This window comes from Chamaea fasciata, unplaced genomic scaffold (assembly GCF_029207755.1).
Source record: "Chamaea fasciata isolate MVZ Bird 193981 ecotype frontalis unplaced genomic scaffold, bChaFas1.0.hap1 SCAF_1, whole genome shotgun sequence".
NCBI classification, from domain to species: Eukaryota; Metazoa; Chordata; class Aves; order Passeriformes; family Sylviidae; genus Chamaea; species Chamaea fasciata.
The window spans coordinates 13,748,844-13,765,455 of NW_027094086.1; the positions used below are offsets into that span (position 1 = coordinate 13,748,844).

The following is a 16,612-nucleotide window of genomic DNA, read 5'->3' on the forward strand; positions in this document are numbered from 1 at the left end:
TTCAGAGTAGGCATAGATTGTTCGGCTCATACATTTCAGTTTCCTGTCTGTGTGCAAGGGGAAATCAGCTCCTACTGCCTTGGCCCCTGTCATTTTGGTTTGCCATCATGGTGCCTCCTCGAGCTACTATAACCAGCATACCCAGCCTCTTCAGAGGTGGGCTCTTGGGCTACACAGTTGTTGTTTTGACCACAGATCCCAGGTAAGATGTGATGTCCTGGTTACTTTCTTCTGTGGGGATTGTAACAATAAGATTAATAATATAATCCATAATTCATGACATCAAGACACCTTCTAATGGAAGGTTTTTTGAACTAGATAATCTTCATGGCCTCTTCTAAAACAAACCTTTTTATGAGGATAATGATTCTTAAAGCAGATAAAGACTGAGTCTGATAAGGGAACCTGTTTGAATCACACCTCACACTGATCATGTCTTTATTAGTGACATTTCTAGGCTTGCAAAAATGTTAATTATTATTTTTTTAATGGATCTTAATTAATATATTTCCTTTTGTAGCAGTCATTTTTGCAGGCTGGTTGCCTGATCTCCTGGCACTGGAGAAGCTCTGTTGGCTTTCTTCCATGTGTAGCAAATACGCATTGGGCTAAATCCCAGAGTTGAGCCAGGATCTAGCTCACTTTTATCCCATGTTCCCACATGCCAAGTGCATTCCCATTGCCTTTGGCTGCAACCCTCTTTTCCCACAGGCTTCCTCCAAATTCCTCTCTCTGTGGTTAGGTCTACCTCCATCAGAAACCAGGGTGGATGAAGGATTCTTGTTTCATGGTAACATGGGAAATGACTGCACATGATGGGATGAGGAGACATTGTCTAGTGGAACTATAGATCTCCCCTAGGGTCTCAGAATTTCTTCCAAGGTTTCTTTTCTATGAAACTGAGTTTTCCCCAGGCCATGAGACACCATCTGTAAACTGCAGGGATCACAAGAGGCCAACACTCTGCATTGACTGTGGTTGGCTCTGCTGCAGATGATGTCGTGTAACAATGGGGATGAGAACACCTTTTCAGTGCTAACATTTTACAAAGGTTGCACAGTTGTTCCCTGTCATCACTCCCATATGATATGGTCCCAGTTCTATGTGGCTCAGCAGACTGCTCCTACAGCTACAGCTTGAGCAACTCATGGTCACTAATATCTGGAAAAACAGAGTCCAGCAGCTCAGCAGGGCTCTGACGGACCACAGCCCCTCTCCAGCCTTGTTAGTGCTGTGCTGTGCACTGTGGCCTCAGGCTCCTGGGACATGGTACTGCTGTGTGGTCTCCCCTCACCACACTGCTCGACATCTGGGCACACTAACCTACTGCAATTAAGAAATGCCACATCTTCCAGCAATTACTTAATCCACTGTCCATAGAATGAGGCTGGTCTGAAATCCATCCTTCCTTGCCAGGAATCCTAGCAACTCAAAAATATGTGATGCTGAACATCTAGAAACTAGCATTTTGACAGTGGTCACCCCCCTTGCTGTGGTGGTATGCAAGCAGCCCTGCTCTGGGCTTTGCAGCATTGCCCTGTGCAGCAGCACTGTTGCAATCCCTGGCTCTTAATGCCATGGAAACTGAGGCAAACAAAGGCTGAGTAAGTAGAGCAGTGCTACACAGCAAGCCTGTGGCAGAGCTGGGAACCAAAGGCAGACTTTCTGACTCCCGGTCCTGGACTTCAGCTGCCCACTGAGCTCTGACGTGCGACGGAGTGAATCTCACTAGAGACATCAGATAACCACAGTTTAATTTGGTTTCTCTGTGCTCTGTACCCTGGGGAGATAGCAGACCTCTGGCCACAAAAGGCAAGTTATTGAGAGATTTGCTGTTAATTCCTCCTTATGAGGTCCATCTTGTTATGTTTGGAGTTGCCATAGCTTTCTGTTTGTTTTGCCTGTTTTTTTGCATGCAGGGCTTGTGTATTTTATTAAGCCCTTGGCTAGTATCATGTGCATGTTTAAGATTTTATAAGGGCTTCTTTCGAGGTTATTTATTATAGCTTTCAAAGGTGGCCTATTCTGAAGGCTTGCTATTGAATACCAATCTTTGATGGATTCATGTCTCACACAGGGGAAAAGACCCATTTCTCATAGGCTCATAATTAGGGTTCCCAAAGGGTTCCCCAGCTGCTTTTCATAGCTCTTTGCTCACGTTGACCTTGGACTTCAAATACTTCATGACTGTTAAAGTACAGTCATCAGAGAAACTGAGAGAGAAACCTCCTTTTATTTTCATCACTTCAACAAGAAAAGTCATCCAAGAGACATTACTAGTCCCTTGTATTTTGGATCTGCCACTGATCTGCTGGAGACCTGACCTTGCTCATCTGGCTTTCTTCTTTGCCTTGTCTGGTCATGCTGTGGACAGTGGAAGGCTTTTGATGACCTTAGTTATCACTTTAAGACTTTTCATGTTCTTAGGTTTTGACAGATATGTCCTTAAAAATCCTGTTGAAGACATATAGAAAATTAATTAGTTTGAGGAAAGGATTTGGAGTGTGTAGAATATTCTACTAGGAAGAGAAAACAGCTGCTTTTCCAGCATAAGTATGAATTGTGTAATTCAGTGTGAAGTATAAGATGTGAAATTTAGAAAGATTTTTTAAATCTACTTCATATGAATCATGCAGCATGTGTTTGTGGGTTCATTTAAGTTCTGGAGAAGCAATTTTTATTATTTCATTTTCTATACAAAAGCAAAAGCATCATTTACATTAGCACATCTCCTTCCTCTGGGAAATGTTGAATTTTATCCTAACTGCAGTTAATAAGATTTTAAAAGCCCCCAAACTTTACTTGAAAGTATATGAATTGATAATAGACATTAAAAGATTAATATTTTCCTTAAGGCTGAAAACAGATTTGCTTGCACTCTTTTTGTGGATGTCCCAGTGTTTTTCATTAAAAAACGAGTTCTAAGAACTGATGTTTCATAATTTTTCAGCTGCCTCCCCCTCGTGGTAAATCTGGACAGTCTCTGGAAAACCTCTTTTCATGGAAATGATGAAAAGCTGGGTAAAGTTCAGCACTTGTATTTCAAGATTTTTTTTTATCTTTTTTAGTGGGGGAGAGGGTTTAAAATGCTGGGGAAAAAAAAGTAAATTAAAGCAAGAACATATCCGTTCTTTCCAGGAACCAAAAGCCCAAATAAGCTTAAATAGAAGAACACAAATAACCTCAAAGAACTTCAGGTAATGGCTGCAGATGCCTTGAGGCTTTTCCGATTTCTCAAAACAATTCCTTTGCCCTTCCCTCTCCCCTCCCACTTCTGACAGGCCTGAAGGTAGCACCAAAAACTTCTCTCTTCTTTGTTTTTGTGTGCCAAGTGCCTCGGAGGCAGGGCATGGGTTCAATGCAAAGCCCTGGGGATCCTGGTCTTCCTTGTCTCTTGATGGAGTTGGAGTTCTGTCACTTAGGATGGGCTGCAGATCCCTTTGTGGGCTTTTTCACTCTGATATGGAAACTAAAATGTTCACTACAGCTTGGAAGAGGAAAGATTTGGCAGCCACACTGAATAATGGCTAGTGTAGGTCAGGGATGGCTATTTCCTTCACAAGCATCCCAAGGAAGAGATGCAAAGCCATATTCCACCAGGCACTCTGTAATCCAAAACAAGGGGCTTTGTAATCAGATGAAGCAGGACTGTCTTAAGTACATCTGCATCATACACAGAGAGCAACTTCTTCTCTGTGGAGCAAATACTCACCATTCCTGCAACCATCATTTTCCCTGGGCTCACTGTCCTATTCTCTAAAGGCCTCTCTGTTGTGGAGCCTGAGATCCCTCCCTTTCTCTGAAAAGAAAGCAAACTGCTTAATTTCCTCTGCAACACGATCCTCTGAAGTGCAGAGCGGACTTGAAAGGGTAAAGCTAAGAGGAGCAGGAGGAGGAGCAGGAGGAGAGCCTTTGTGGTTAGGGTTGTAGATAGTGACTTAAGAGAAATGGCTCCTTTCCTGGGTTTACCACAAACTGTGTGTGTGGGGAGGGGTGTGGGGGGGGGGAAGCTGCTCATATATTCTGAGCTTTCAGTGCCTTGTGTGCTAACTAGAGGAAAAGGCCTCCTCTTCATCCTCTGTGTCTTTCCCACTTAAGTGGAAAGCCTGGGATGAGAAACTTTATCCTGCATTGTACATCTACACAAAGCAAACAAGGTCCTGGAGGAGGCTGGGCCCTGCCATAATGCTAATAAAAATTTAGATACATTTAAAAATTGAGCTTCCGGCCTCTCCCGCTGCTGTTGACTCCCTAAATGGTGGCAGTTTTCAGTAGGAACGTCAGCTGGCCTCATCCTGTCCGGACGCAGCCCCGCCGTCGCAGCAGCCCCGAAGGTTGGCCCGGACAGGTCCGAAGACCCGTAGCCACCAGGTGTCCCCCTTCTCCATGGTCTGCAGGAGAACGGAGCCAGGCCGCTGCAACGCATCTTGCGCTGTAAATTCCAAGTGAAATACTGCTTGTAATTCTGGCCCCAAGTGATGGGCTCTTCCATCTTTCCTCTAAGCAATGCAGCGGTGGCAAAGGCAGCTCTTAGCACGGTCCTGTTATGAGAATGACAGGGTTTCATGTACAATTGCAGACTCACAACCCACAGAATGAGAACATAAGTTGCAGAATACTTCCATTATATTAAAATTCGGATTCTCTTCCTCAAAGAGGTGCATTTTATTTCTGAGGTAGGCAGTCTAACATGTTACAGTCTGAAAATGCAGTTTTTGCAAAGTGGTGAGGGTCCAACTTTTCAAGCATTTCAATGATTATACTTGTATTCAAAGGCAGTTCAAAGAATTTAATTCTGCCTCAATTTATGTAAGGATTTCTAGGTTTTGCCTCTTTGCACAGACTCCCAACTTTATATTAAAAAGCATTTTTTAAATTAAAAACAGACAGGGAAGCCAAAACAACCCAAACTAGCAATCCTCCCAGAGGGTCTAACATTCTTGTGTCCTGATGATCAGAGCACAGTCCTGGGTATGTGTAGCCTCAAGCCTCTGTTTGGCCTAATGGATGGATTATTCCTGAATTTCTATGAATCAAGCAACATGAAGTGCCGAGCCTGGGTCTTAACTGAGCCAGACCCAGAGGCACAGCAGAGCAAATCTCCCTCAGTTAACACACTTTATTCTCTTTAGAAAATAATTTATTATATCCTTCTCAATATCCTTTATCTTTTACCAGAAGAAAAAATAAATTTGACATGCTTAAAACAGAGGCTATAATTAGCTCCAAGCAAATGGACTGCAATGGACACAGCATTGTATCCTGACAACTGCAAGTCTCATGGAGAAAGGGAGAAAGCGGGATGCACGGGGTGCATGGGGTGCATAGGTAAGGCCTCTGGCAATGGGATATGCATGCACGTGCTTAATTTACAGTGGGAGTGAATAATAAAGAGCTGGATAAGGAAATCATAGAAAAAACATGAAGAAGGTGGAAAACAGTCTCAGCACATGGTGATAGTATGAGAGGCTACAGAAGAGGAGAGACATGGGACCAGAGAATCAGGTGACCCTGTATTGAAATGTACTTTGGGGGAAATACTTTATTCTGACATTGAGAATAACAACAACCAAATTAACATCCATGAACATTGAGGAGTTTTAGGTCAGTGGGGTACTTTTCTTCATTATTTTAGTGTGACCATTTGCATGTCCAAGGCAGAATAAATCTACATCTTGGGATATAAGTAAGGAGGGTTTTTTTGACTGATTGCTGACCTAAAAATCATACAATTAAGTCAATTGACCAGCAATGGCTACTCAGTACTGTTTCTCTGAGTGGAGAGGCTTAGTGTGAGATTAATTTCGTGTTCTCCAGCAAGCTCACTGGCAGGCAATCTGCTGGGCTCCCTCTACAGTCCACAGAGAACATGAGATTTTTAAACACGTGTTTAATGATAAAGAAACAGACTTAGCTCTAACTTTACACATTTATAGAAATAAAAATTTTAACATCAGGGATATAAACTAATATTAAAAATATTAACTAGATATTTCCAACTAAATTTTCTTCCTGTTGCAGTTGCTTGGTAAGTCTCTTGACTGATATCAGCGTAGTATTTCTGTTCATAGACAAGTTTAATGCTCAAACTGGGATTGATGAAGGGAAAATCAGAGCACAATTTTCCCTCATTGCACATTAAATTTCGTGCCCTCAATAGACAGCTCATATTACAAAATCTAGCATCGTGGACATAACTGGAATGATTTTTTGAAACAAGAGTCAATACAGAAAGCTTTGATACAAAAGAATTGTTTTATTATTTAAAAAGCAAAAAAGGAAAATAAATTCCAGTGTAGTAGTTCTCAGAGGAAAGAAGTAAAATATCATTTCATGAAGTTCACATTTGTCATAATATGTAAATACTAGGACTAGAAACAGTAAATTATTATTTTTCATCCATCTTCCTATACACTGAGAAATTATTGAATACAGGGAAGAAAAAATACAGCTTCAACTAGAAAGAAAAAAAATAGCAATATTCTATTTTTCCTGAAAATTTTGTTATACATTATCCTATTCTAGGAGTTATACTGGAAAAGAGAAAGGATGAGGCCATGATCTTAGTGAAATCAATTGTAGAATTCTACTCATTTTGAGGTTTTCACTCCAATGTCAGGCATCAGTGAGCAGGCTGTCAGCTGGTCTCCTTACACAGTCAGTGAAGGCAAAAAAAGACATATTTTCAATGTCTTTGACTGCTGCCCTAGAGAAATTCAAAGCAGATTAAATGCAAGAAGTATGCTGCTTTGATGAAGTCCTAAAGATGAAAGAGTCCTGGAAAGGGCTATAAAAATCTCAGGCTGCATGGGCTGTGGGGTGTAACACGGGGTATCGTCAACATCTGTTGTTGAAGGTGTACTTAGCCTACCAGTTGTTAACACCTAAAACTCTTAAGTGACTTATTTTTGGGGCAGTCCTTTACTGGTGTTAGCAAAAGAAAGGTACATTCGTTCAGAGAACATGGGATGAACAAGTCAACCAGCATATTTTGTGCTTGTTTCATCAACATATACTCAGTACACATTTCTGTATGGACCCATCCTTAGAACACTGAGTGATATTCCCTGAAATGCTCAGATATGAATCCTTGGAGATATGAAAATGAATTGCTGATATTCAAATAATTTAATTTTTCTCAATCTGAGTAATTTAACTTTGCTGCTTTAGGAAAATCACAGTTCTACCACAAAAATGTTCAGGATTTTATCATTGGAGTCTCCTTATATCAATTTCACAGTTTTGACACACCACTGCTGTGCTTTAATTAAATCAGTGTAAAGAGCTTTTTCAGGAACAGGCTGAAATTAGCCCAAAGATTAAGGTAGTAAATGTCCATATCAAAGTAAAACAAATATAAATGCGTATAACCAAACAGCGCATATGAAAACCTTTTATCAATTGAGCTGAGGTAAAAATAGCCACTGAATTGGTATTTGTATATAATCTAAAAGACAGTAAAACTGGATCAGATCTTTGTCTCCTTTTGTCCAAAGGAAACATTTGTGGTTCCTTCCAAAAGATATTTTTTCCTGCTGAACTGCTATAGTAACACAAGAAGACATGTAGACCACTGTAGTTCTATAAAGATGGATAACAAGGATTGGAACACCATAGCACTTCCCTTTTGTGGAGGTTGCAGTGCTCTTAACAATGCAATTGCCTTTTCACAAAATGGGTCAAAGATGCAGAAATCGGGCACAGCAGCACTAAGAAAGCTTATTGGGGGCATTTTGACACTAGTTTACTGAAGTGCAGACTGTAGTTTAAAATGTTGGGAAAACAGTATAGGTAAAAGGAGTTACTCAAGTTGCTCTTGAACTCATGTGCCATAGTGCACTTGTTCCACTTTCCAAAGGAGTTGATGGACAATCCACAAGAAGAGTTCCAGCAGGAAGCTGCATTTATGTCTCTTCAAAAACATCAGAAATAACACTCCTGCCTTTGTAGAGGGAGAAAACCCACAAACTTAAGAGTAGCAGATTACCCTAATGTACAAAGCGTTCATATCCCAGATAAGCGTTTTAACTTTCCTGCAAAGCGGAAGCTACTCATTGAACTGCTTCTCCCTGGTGCCTGTGCTTTGTTGGTATGATCCAATAAAAGTAAAACTTAAAGAATGACATAAAAATCTGGATAACATTAAGAGAAAACAGAAGGATAGAGGAGAAGCAGTGCAGCAATGACATGATGATGCACAAGTATAAATTACTTTGGGTTTGGATGGAATAGAGGAGCTGTCAAAATAGAGTGAACAATTTTACTTCATAGGAAGTCATTAGTTGACTGCATTCCTCTCTAACTACATCTGGCTCAGGACTAGCTGGGTTTTATTAATCCAAAAACTGTTTAAATTTGTCCAGATATTGCTGCATTGTTCAGCAGTTGATGCATCTCTTGCAAACCCAGGTGCCTGTAATTTGCAAGATGACCCTGAGAAATACTTGATAAGCTTGCATTATATTAGAAAAACATTGCACAAAACAGCCTGATTTCTGGGGTGAACGAGGGAAGCAGGATGAAATGTGGGGTGAAAGTGGTTTTAAAAAAACCCCTTTTTCCATCTCTCCTGGATTCTGATCTACTCCTTAATCACTTCTCAGCTGCTTTGAGGAGTCCTGGCCATGTCCTGTCAAGGTCTTGGCATTTCCTAGCACAGAAGGTGTTACATTGGAAGATAAGGATCTTTTGGACCAGGTCCAGAGGAGAGCCACAAAACTCATCAGAAGGATGGAGTACTTCTCCTCTGAGGAAAAGCTGAGAGAGAGGAGTTTTAAGCTAAAAAAGATATATTCAGACTAGATATAAGGAAGAAATTTTGTTTAATGAGGGTAGTGAGACACTGGAACAGGTTGCCCAGGGAGGCGGTAGATCCCCATCCCTGGAAATATTCAATTAAAGGACTCTGAGCAACTTGAAGCAGTGGAAGATGTCCCTGCTCATTTTGAAAGGAGTTGGACCAGATGACTCTTAAAAGGTCCCCTGCAACCCAAACTATTCCATGATTCTATGATTAGGAGTTAAACTGTGCAAGGGCAGGGAGTGTTGCATGTATCCACAAACATAATCTCGTTCCAGTTACTTGAAAAGCATAAGGCAGGCAGGAATGTGTTGATAACAATAGCAGTGACCACAGAGAAATTCATCATTGGTGCAGTTAGTGGAGAAAGACATGAAAGAGCCCAGGTGAGGACCTGACGTATCTAAACCGTAACTGAATCAGCACCAGGGCCCCATAATTTCAAGGATGACCTAAAAGTTACTAAAAACCTATCAGCTGTTGATGCTTGCTCATAGTTACCTTTACCTTAGGCTTCATCAGCTAAAATGAGGAATCTTAACCTTCAACTGAATTCCATCCTGTGTCTCAGGAATTGCCAAACCAGGGTTTGATAGCTCCTTTAGAGGAGTAGAATACTAGGCCAAATATGTTAAGATTTGGCTTTCTGCCTGTTTTCTCAAGACAGAGTTGTTTCCTACACATGGTTATAGAACAGCTGTGGCATAAGTACAACTCTGCTGTCGCTAACAGACACACACTGCGCTAAACTTGGTCTTACAGTCAAAGCAGCTGAATGTGTCCACTATGGTACTTATGACCTATTGGCACAATCCTGCTACATACATGATTTAATATACATGAAACTGCCACCCTCAGGCTCTTTTTTTCTTAAGGGTGTTGCCACAGAGTATCTAACACAAACATGGTCACAGGCTGATTTTGTGAGGCTGAAGTGTTGCATGACCGAATTAAATATTTTGTGAGTTGTTCAGACCCAAATGTGAACTCTGAACTGTGCAATTATTCTTCACCACCACCAATATATTTCAGGGCACACTAACCTTAGTTAGATTATCCTATCTCCTAGGCTAACTTTGAAAGAAAGCTCCTTTTTTAATATGGGCCCCACAAATTATTCATCCTTCCCTGTAGCAAGGCACTGTGTGACTTATACTGCAGTGCTTAGGATCAGGTACATTAAGAATAACACAAGAAATCGTCTTTTGTTTTTAGGAGTCTGCAGACCCTTTTTATTCCCATTGCTTTTAGCTGTTAAAAGCTGGTAGTTTAGGACAAACAACTTTAGGAAAAAATATTTTGAATCACATAAAGTTTATTTACTTAATAAAGGTATATTACAGTATGTACAGTTTCTATTTACATACACACCTTTCTAAGAAATGAAGCACCATATGATACAGTTAGTATTTTAGAGGAATTTACAAATAGATTATTTTTGCATCCAAATAGTTATATCTACAGACACACATGGATTAGAACCAAATTCTTATACAATACTGACTTCAGTTGGTTTTGGATTAGACTGCTAGTGAAATTACCAAAGAGAAATTTAATTGCTATCAGCTATCAACCTGCTGTGCTTCAGGATAAGAAAGAGATTTTACCTATGTCATTTCAGTGGCTATGTGCAATCTTAATCCTCAGAGTCAGAGGTATTGACAGAAAGCATTTCATAAGCCACAAGAATGTAACACTTCCATCAGTAAGATTTTTACTGTCATCAAAAAACAGAGTTTATTTAAAAGAAAAAAGAACACTGCTGAAGTGTGTATATGTGGTATGGAAAGTGAAGTTAAGAGCCTGGAAGCTTATGTGATGCAGTATCATGTATTCCTCAAGGAACACATTTACTCTCAAGAAGCCCAGTCTTACACCTGCTGAAACTTGCAGCATGATCCCCTTAAGTCAAGGGGAAAGTCTAGCTATTGGCTTTGTAATCTTTATGCCACCATCAAGGAAAAAAAAGGCTCTGTCCAAGGTTCAAAATTTCATTCAAGTGAATAAAGACATTTGGAGGGGGCAAATGTAAAATGAGGTATTTAATAAACTATGGGGAACAAAAAGCACCTAGTTTGAAAGACCATTCTGAAAAATGTTTTAGAAGTTTCATATATGCAGTTGTTACATTCACCTGATTGTGGGTCAAGTTTTGTATTAACTGCTTACAACTTTTGCCCTATCTAATTCACGCTTTTCATATTTTTGCTTCACTAGACGTGGGATCTAAGGGCTGGAAGAAAACAACGTTACTTTGAGGGCAGTTGTTGTGACAGACACAGGTGTTGATCAACATCATTGACTTTTTCAGGACTTTGCCCTGGGGGCAGCGGAACTCAACCTGGGTGGTTTTGGTGCTGTGTGGGGTGCAGCAGCGCCCGTCGCTGCAGAGGCCGCAGTAACGGGGTCTGTAAGTCTGCACACTTGTGCAGTTCTTGTACTCGTAGCGAACAGCTCTCACAGACTTCTTCGTTCGGATACATTTCTTCCCTTTCTAGGAAAAATATGAAGAGACAATAGGTACATCATTGCATTAAGACAGACAGCATTTAACAACTGACATGCAAAGATACAAGTCCACTCTGAAAATTTAAGTTTGTTGTCTTTATTTATTTAACAGGAAGAAGACTCTGAAACTGCTTCAGTAGTTACCTACAGTTGACACCTGCAAGATCTGCTCTTTGACACCAGCGTGATACTGCACCAGTAATGAAAGGCAAATAATTAAAATCCACTCTTGTCATCCAAGACAAGCCCAGTCTACATTCATTAAGAACTATATTCTACTGAAAAATTTCTCAGGCTGGTGTAGTTCCATCAGAAAATCAGCAAGTCAAATTAGCAAGTTACAGGACTAGATTCAGGGGGGAAAAGATGGTAAATTGAACTGCAAAAGTCATCACCCATTCCTGTGACTAAAGGTGCAACAGCTCTAGCCATGTTATTTTTAACAAATGATCGACTAACTTGTCCTTGGAAGTCTTCAATGGCAGAGACTCCACATGTGCCCCAGACAACCCCAAGAGTTCACTGTTCTTACTGTCTAGAACATTTTCACTCATGTCTTAATTTTTATGCAGTTTAAACTTGCCATTTCTTGTTGTATCCTCCATGGACTCATTCAGGCTGCAATGTCTGAATACAGTAATGATAACACATCTCTCTTCCCTTGCACTCAGAAGAAGTTCAGTTCTATCTGGTTTTCCCTAGATGAACATGTTTTCTAGACCTCTGATCATTCTTGTTAAACTCAACTCCTCCCATGTTTCATCTCCTTTACAAAGCATAGTATTTAAAACTGCAGAGACTGTTCAGCAAAGGCCTTAGAAATGCTTTCCAACACTCCAAAGCATTATCTAAATTGATGGGCCTCTTACCTAGCTACATGTTATTCTTCCTGATAGAAACACTTGCATAACGTGTAGAAGTAAAAAAGTAATCTCCCTTAGATACAATTTTTTAAAAATTAGAAATGTCAGTGTTGGGTTTGCTTTAGGGGAAAAAAACCCCACCATCATAAGGATTAAGATAAGGTTTAATTTATCAAGCAGACATTTCACACCTTTCTCTACTGCTCCAGATGCTCAACAGACTAGAAATCTGATATATCCATTCTGCATCACTGAAGCAACTCTCATGCACAGGGTACAGGTAGTACAGTTGCATTTGTGGGAGAAGTTAAGACTGTGTGAACTGTCAACCTGCACATGCAATATGTGTGATCTCTTTGGGATGACTTAAATTATCATAGAGTCATAGACCACTTTGGGTTGAAAAGGACATTTAAAGGTTATCCAGTCCAACCACCCTGCAATGAGCAGGGACATCTTCCACTGTTCCAGGTTGTTGAGAGCACTGTCCAGTCTGATCTTGAACATTTTTGGTAATGGGGCAACGACCACCTCCCTGGGCAACGTGTTCCAGTGTCTCACCACCCTGACGGTACAAAATTTCTTCCTTATATCTAGTCTGAATCTACTTCTTTTAGTTAAAAATCATTAGCCCTTGTCCTTCCATAACAGGCCCTACCAGAAGTCTGTTCCCACCTTTCTCGTAGGCCCCCTTTAAGCACTGGAAAGGGCTGCAGGGTCTCCCCAAATCCTCCTCTCCTCCAAAATGAACAACTCCAACTCTCTCAGCTTTACTTCATAGGGGAGATGCTCCAGTCCTTGGTGGCCCTCCTCTGGATTAACTCCAATAAACCCATGTCTTTCCTGAGGGCCCCAGAGCTGGACACAGTGCTCTGGGGAGGTCTCACCAGGGTGGAGCAGAGGGGCAGAATCACTTCCCTTGACCTGCTGGAGGTGCAGCACAAAGCTACTGACCAAACACAGCAAGTCTAATGCTTTACCAAAACCACTCAACTTGCTGCACTTGTGCTAAAAGGTGTATCTATGTACAGTTGCATCTGGACAATTGTGGACCACAACATTGCAACCTTGGAATTAGAGCTGAAGAGATTCTGCTGCCTTGCCTCACTCTCCGCAGCATACCTTATCAGATGACTCTTCATTTTCACAAGGTCTTATCATGCAAAGCCGTGTCTGCTTCACCATTTCACACTGTTGATTCCTGTTGGTAACACGGGTGGAAAAGCCCATTCCACAGCTCTTGGAACAAGCACTCCATTCTGTTGTCTGCTCAATACAATTGGCACTTGAATCTGACACATCAATCCCAAGCGTGGCCTCTTGCCTGTAGGCTGGAGACAAAACCCCACAAAACTTTATTACAAGAAAAACTTACATGAAACTTCAATATCTAATTGACTTCTATCAGATCAGGGAAGGATCATGTGAGACAAAAGAAGGTTCAAAATCCATGCTTTTGACAGGATTCAGAAATTATGAATGCTGTCTTTTTAGGAATCCTGAGTAGCAACTTGCTGTATCTAAAAAAAAAGCCCCAAACCAGAAAAGTGCATATTAGTGTAATCAGCAAAGCATTTAGATTCTGTTCACTCAAGTCCACAGCTGGAAGAATTACTGCCAAATTTTAAACCAGTTTAGAACCTTAATAGATTTTTATTCTTCACTCTTTCTAATGCAAAAATGTCACAAATCTGTTCTAAAGCTATGTATTTATATTTCTATTTATATTTATGTTTATATTTATATTTACATTTACATTTATATTTATATTCATATTCATATTTGATATGTCTTGAGAGAGGCAGAATTTTTTATCTAAACTAATAAACAGCATCGAACTGAAGTCCTTTTACTCCTGAGAGTCATAAAGTCACACTATCTTGTCAATTATTGACAGACTTCAGCCAGGGAGATGGCAGGAGGCAGGGGAGAAGCCATTTCCAGGAGCTATCACAGGTACTTAAAGCCATGGTCAAGTCTGACCACTGTCCTGCCCTCCTGGCAGTGTGAAGCCACACTGTGCAAATATTGCTAAGGCACAGTTTGATTCACTGATAAGCACAGGAGCAAAGAGAAGGAGACAACACAACTGAGCTGTTAGTCATAGCTCTTGCTGTTAAACTCCTCTACAACAGCCTTCCTGCCTTTTGAATTGCAAAGATCCAAAAAAGGTTACCTCCCAAGAAGGATGGTCACTGCTAAAAGAATGCAGACAACGCATCTGTAAGTATCTTATGGATTAGCTTGTCGACCTCAGACAAATCGAAGAAAAGGAAAGGTAACAGAAAAGTGTCAAACTTTCTGTTTGTATCTTATGTGCTTTACACCTAACACTTCACAGCACACTGGAAAGCTACTTGAGTTTTTCTTCCTCAGTCCTTTCTCACTTGTTTTTAAATGGATTAGCTGAGTTTTGGCATAACTAACTGCCCAAGATCACAAAGAGCAGTGACTGGAAGAGAATGCAGTGCCCTCCCCTCTCAATAGAAAATTATGAAAATTCATGTTGAACTAATAGTATAATTTAAAGGGGATGGAGGTATAATTCAGTAGAAAAAATGAAAATAGGGAAAAACTCAAAAAGGGGAAAATATTATCTAGCTTTTTTAAAAGCCTGAGTTCTGCACTTTGGAATGGGTTGGGTTTTCTTACAAATCCATTCACTGTGTTTATAACCACTGCCTCTGCAAGTACTCTGTAATGTTTTAAATGCCATCAACAAACATGAGCATTCTAGCACAGACAGGCGGGAATTCATTGACATTTTAGCTACTACACACACCACTTGTAAGAGCAGCGGAATTCAGGGGGGGGAAAGTCTCTTGTAGACTAAGCTGTTGTAATAGTATATATGTTGTAACATATTCTTGCAGAGCAACTAGCAAGAGGGCAGCTTCTTTTATTTATTTTTTTTACTTGGTGTGGGAATGTTTGGAGGATTAGGATCTTGTCCTTGTTTTCTGGTCACAGAACTAACGTGTACCAGATAAACAGAAATTCAAAATCTGGGAACTAAATTAACTTTTAAACCTGCTATGCATATTCATCCTTTGAATCTTTTACCTGCTGAGCTCTGCCTTTATTCATAACCACCGGAATACATACTAATCACTCTACGTCAAAAAAAGGACCAGAAAAAAACCCGACCATGCAAGCAGTGTGCCTTAGATCTAGCAATCCTGTGGATATTTTCACGATATCACCTCCTGCTCACAGTGACTATGATAACTAGCTTTAGTTTCCTCACCAGCCATAGCGAAACCTCCCAAAACCACTTCATCGTCAGGATCGCAGACCCACTTCTCACAGCACTCCCCAGGGACTTCGACTTTTCTGGGGAAGGGGCAGTCGGGGCCGGGGAGCAGCAGGTCCAGGTTGCAGCGGGGCAGGCAGCCGATCTGGCCGTCGCGGCAGGTGCACTGGTACTTGCAGCTGGGCTGGAACTTCTCTCCACTGCGATAAATCATCCCATCAAACACGCAGTTGTCTCCCTCCAGCACTAGCGGGAAAAGGGAAGGCATTTCGCAGAGGGCGCTCCGACACACCCCGGCCCTCCCAGCCCCTCGGCGGCCGCACTGGCATCAGGGGCAGCCCCGGTGGTGCTGAGGATCGGCCGCTTCGCCGGAGGGCAGGCGGGAGGACCGCGGGGCAGCGACGCCCGCAGCGGAGCCCGCGGCGGGCCCAGCCCGGGGAGGGTCTCCCCGCCGCCCCCCGAGGGCCGCCGCATGCGGGGGCCGTCCCGCCGCCACCTACCCATGCAGATGCCGGCGGCCGCGCCGTCCTCGGGGCCGCGGTCGCAGTAGAGGCCGCTGCTCTCGTCGCAGGGCAGCAGCGCGGAGCAGCGCTCGCCGCGCTGCCGGGCGCACACCAGGCAGCAGGAGCAGCCGTCCAGCACGGCGGGCACGCCCGGGGCGCAGCGCGGTGGCTCGGCCGGGCAGTGCCCGCCGCACGAACGGGGACACGCCGGCTCCCGGCCGCTCACCTGCGGGGACAGAGCGGCCTCGGGAGCCGGGTCACGGGCCCGGACCGGCCGCCGGCTCCCCCCGGCCGCCGGCACCGCCGGGCGCCCCGCACTTGCCTCGCACGGCCGGAGGAGGAGCAGCAGCAGCAACACCAGGGCGGGCAGGTCGTGCCCGCCGCCCGTCCCCATGGTCCCGGCCGCCGCCTGCCCGCCGCCCGTTCGGCTCTGCCGGCAGAGCCATTGCAGCCGCTTTTATAGAGGCGCTCGGGGACCCCCCTCCGCCACCACCCCCGCACGGCGGGCAGCGCCGGCCGGAGGCGGGGAGCTGGAGCGGGGGAGCTGGAGCCCGGCCGGCCCCTCCGCTCCCCCCCTCTCCCTCCGCCACCTGCCCCGGCGGCGCCGAGCCCCTGCCCTGCCCCGTCCTGTCCTGCCCGGCGCCGGGCGCGACCCCTCCGCCGGGGGCGGTGCATGGAGCGGGGC

The 16,612-nt window shown here is 43.0% G+C and overlaps 1 protein-coding gene across 1 annotated transcript; it reads right to left on the bottom strand.

Moving 5' to 3' along the window:
* Positions 1-10,097: 10,097 nt before the first annotated feature.
* Positions 10,098-16,321, bottom strand: CCN3 (cellular communication network factor 3). The gene is made up of 4 exons (XM_066204399.1): positions 15,925-16,321; positions 15,419-15,670; positions 13,294-13,502; positions 10,098-11,294 (listed from the first exon to the last, which is right to left on the bottom strand). Exons 1-4 carry the CDS (start codon positions 16,319-16,321, stop codon positions 10,998-11,000), a joined length of 1,155 nt encoding a protein of 384 aa, XP_066060496.1. The 3' UTR covers positions 10,098-10,997.
* Positions 16,322-16,612: the final 291 nt, after the last annotated feature.

What these genes read in the sequence shown, in the direction of transcription:
- CCN3 (XM_066204399.1), bottom strand. Translation starts at nt 16,321, where the DNA reads ATGGGGACGGGCGGCGGGCACGACCTGCCCGCCCTGGTGTTGCTGCTG. An exon ending in GGGAGGTTTCGCTATGGCTG is followed by an intron (nt 13,503 to 15,418) that starts GTGAGGAAACTA and finishes TTTTGTCTCCAG; the next exon opens with CCTACAGGCAAGAGGCCACG. An exon ending in ATGAAGAGTCATCTGATAAG is followed by an intron (nt 11,295 to 13,293) that starts GTATGCTGCGGA and finishes TATTTTTCCTAG; the next exon opens with AAAGGGAAGAAATGTATCCG.